The 3,300-nt window shown below is 41.2% G+C and overlaps 1 protein-coding gene across 1 annotated transcript; it reads right to left on the bottom strand.

Moving 5' to 3' along the window:
* Positions 1-304: 304 nt before the first annotated feature.
* Positions 305-3,085, bottom strand: LOC140921053 (uncharacterized). Its single transcript, XM_073370807.1, has 2 exons — positions 1,690-3,085; positions 305-1,458 (listed from the first exon to the last, which is right to left on the bottom strand). The coding sequence occupies exons 1-2, from the start codon at positions 3,083-3,085 to the stop codon at positions 305-307; spliced, it is 2,550 nt and encodes an 849-aa protein (XP_073226908.1).
* Between the last annotated feature and the right edge of the window lie 215 nt (positions 3,086-3,300).

Raw genomic sequence — 3,300 nt, 5'->3', positions numbered from 1 at the left:
CTTGCAACTTGGGGTCTCTATGTATTGCTTCCTTTAATGTTTCCACAAATGAATTTTGCGGTTCTGACCATGAAAGATACATTACTCTAGAGAGTGCATCAACAGCCAAGTTGTCCTTTCCTAGTTTATACTCGATTGTGAAGTCATATCCCAAGAAGCGATGGAGCCATTGTTGTTGCTCTGGGGTCTGCAATTTTTGTTCCATCAGACTTCTCAAACTCTTCTGATCAGTTCTGATGATAAATCGATGGCCCAGTAGGTAGTGTCTGAACTTGGCAATTGCTTCAGCTATGTCCAACATTTCTTAAAAATAAGTTGACTGCTTTTGTGTTCGTGGTGCAAGTTTCTTGGAGAAATAAGCAATTGGGTGGCCATTTTGATGCAACACTGCACCTATCCTTACACCTGAGGCATCTGTTTCTAAGATGAAAGGTTGTTGAAAATTGGGCAATCTAAGGACAGGTGCTGAAATCATAGCTGCTTTTAGCTTGTAGAATGCTATTTCAGTGGCATCAGTCCATAAGTATCCATCTTTTTTTAGTAATTCAGTTAGAGGAGCAACTATTCTAGCATATGCTTGAATAAAGCGTCTATAATAGCCTGTGAGACCCAAAAATCCTCTCAATTGTTTGACATTTGTTGGGGTTGGCCATTGAAGAATCGCTTGAACTTTACTACTCTCCATAGATACTCCTTGCCCAGAAACTATATGACCCAAGTATTCAATTTCTAAAACTTCAAACGAACACTTGGATAACTTCACAAACAGGACATGTTGTCGAATAACTCGTAACACATTTTCTAGGTGTGTCAAGTGGTCCTGCCATGTCGGGCTATAGATGAATATGTCATCAAAGAAGACTAGCACATATTTTCGCAGAGCCTCCTGAAAAACTTGATTCATTAATGTCTGGAAAGTTGCAGGGGCATTGGTTAAGCCGAAGGGCATAAAGAGCCATTCATAGTGGCCATGGTGCATTCTAAAAGTTGTTTTATGCCTATCTTCTGGTTGTACCAAAATCTGATGAAAGCTGGATCTTAAGTCTAGTTTGGAAAAAAACTTTGCACCAAATAGCTCATCTAACAATTCATCAACAGTTGGCATAGGAAAACTATCCTTTATGGTCACAACATTTAAGGCCCTATAGTCAATGCAAAAACGCCAGCTACCATCTTTCTTTTTCACGAGAATGATTGGTGAATAAAAAGGACTAGTACTATGTTGTATAATACCTTGGTCTAGCATGTCGTGCACCATCTTCTCAATTTGCTCCTTTTGGCTATGTGGATATCTGTAAGGTTTGGTTTTGACTGGTTTAGTATTTTCCAGCAGGGGAATAGCATGATTTTGGCTTCGAATGGGTGGTAATGCCGTAGGAACTTGGAAAACTGAACTATATGAGTGTAGTAGTTTGACAATTTCAGGAGCTAGTTCTCGTGGCAGGTCTGTTAGCGTATCTGCCTCAGTAGATGATTAAAGTAGTTGGACTGTGAAGGATTCAGCTATGGCATCAGTATTCAACATTCTTTTAAAATGATGGAGTTGAGACAGTTTGGGTGATGCCTCTTTCTCCCCTTGCAGTGTAATAAATTTTCTTTGGCAAAAAAATTTCAATGTTAAGGCTGCGTAGTCTACTATGTGAGGACCTAGTGTAGCCAGCCAAGATGCACCCAGAATAATATTTGCGCCTGCCACTGGTAATAATAATACTGGTACATGTAAGTTATGGCCTTGTACGGTGATTGTCAAGTTGGGAACCATTCCCTCAGCAGTCATAGTTTGGCCATTTCCCACCAGAACATTGACACATGGTCCTGGTTCAATGGGCAGTTTGAGGAATTCAGCAATGCGAGGTTGCAAAAAATTGTCGGAACTCCCTCCATCTACTAAGACTTGTGCACTGATATGGCCAATCTGGCCTGTGAACCGCAAGATACCCATGCTACTGGTCCCTTTCATTGCATTCAGGGAAAGATGGTGGTCATTTGTGGGAAGCTCGATTTCATGGGGGGTCATATGTGGTTGGTTGTTATCTGGGTCCTTGACAATCTCATCTTCACCGTCATCAATTTGCAACATCATGACTTGACGATTTGGGCATTTATGGGCTAGAGAAAATTTCTCATCGCACCAATAACAGAGACCTTTTTCTCTTCTTAGTTGCATTTCGGCTGAGGAAATGCATTTGATATTAGGGTTTTGTTGGTTTGGGTTCATGGGTCGTGTTGGTGGGGTGGGGAGGAGAAGGGTGTGTGGTGGTTTGTGATATTGGTCTGGTTTATTTGAATTGAAGGTTGCTCTGTGGGTGTAGGAGGTTAGAGGTGTGGTTTTTTGTGGCTTGTGGGAGGATGAATACTTATCTTCATAGACCTTAGCAAGGGACGCAGCTTTCACGATCGAGATAGGTGTGTGGATCATCACATCTCTTTTGATTTCAGCATTCAAACCACTGATGAAACAATCCACCAATGCATCATTGCTCAAGCCATAAACCCGATTAGCCAATGAAGTAAAATGTAGATAATCAGCGACAGTACCAGTTTGTTGCAACTTGAATAACGTTGCTCTTGGACACTCATATATCGATGGTCCAAAATCCAGTTCTAGGGCACGGGTGAACTCAGCCCAAGAATGAAAAGGGTGAGAACGTTGCATCATTTGGAACCAAGGGACTACGTCCTTGTCCAAGTGCACAAAAGCAATAGTTAACCGGTCCAGATCCGGTGTATCGTAATAATCAAAAAACTGCTCTGCACGAAATATCCATTCTAGCACATTGTTGCCATCCAAACACGGAAATTCGAGTTTAATGTTTCTCACCTGAAATGATTGTTTGTTTGAGTTACTGGCACCATGGGTTTTTCGTTGTGGGCTCTGGTTCAGTAGCATATCAAGCGCGGATGTGATCTGCGAAAACTTGCTCTCTGTGTTCATTTGCATCGCCTCCAGTTGTTCAAAGCGAGATGAATTTGCAATTCCCAATCGGGCCATCTGCTCGTGAATATCGTTGGAGAGTTTTTCGATTGCTTCAACGTTGCGCTTGACGTCAGAACTGAGCTCTTTCAACCTTGTGTTTTCTGCCATGGTGAAATGAAAGCACCAAATGTAATGTGCTAAAATTTAAGAAGATGAGTACTGAAATTGGGTTTATTAAATTACTTCTGAATACCAATCTAGAAGGAAGGAAATTGTACAATAACGCACTATTAGAAAGTATGATCAGAGGAAGGAAGAAGAATTGATAGACCTAACCAATCATATCCCCTTTTAGTTATTGACCTCATTCCCTAAATACTAGA

The sequence above is a fragment of the Cicer arietinum genome, chromosome 1, assembly GCF_000331145.2.
Source record: "Cicer arietinum cultivar CDC Frontier isolate Library 1 chromosome 1, Cicar.CDCFrontier_v2.0, whole genome shotgun sequence".
In the NCBI taxonomy this organism is placed as follows: domain Eukaryota; kingdom Viridiplantae; phylum Streptophyta; class Magnoliopsida; order Fabales; family Fabaceae; genus Cicer; species Cicer arietinum.
Note: the sequence above shows the minus strand (reverse complement) of the source record. Positions and strands in the feature narration are given on the sequence as shown.

Coding starts and splice junctions, on each gene's coding strand:
- LOC140921053 (XM_073370807.1), bottom strand. CDS start 3,085: ATGGCAGAAAACACAAGGTTGAAAGAGCTCAGTTCTGACGTCAAGCGC. Junction 1,459..1,689: donor ATTATTATTACCAGTGGCAG/GCGCAAATATTA, acceptor CTACTGAGGCAG/ATACGCTAACAGACCTGCCA.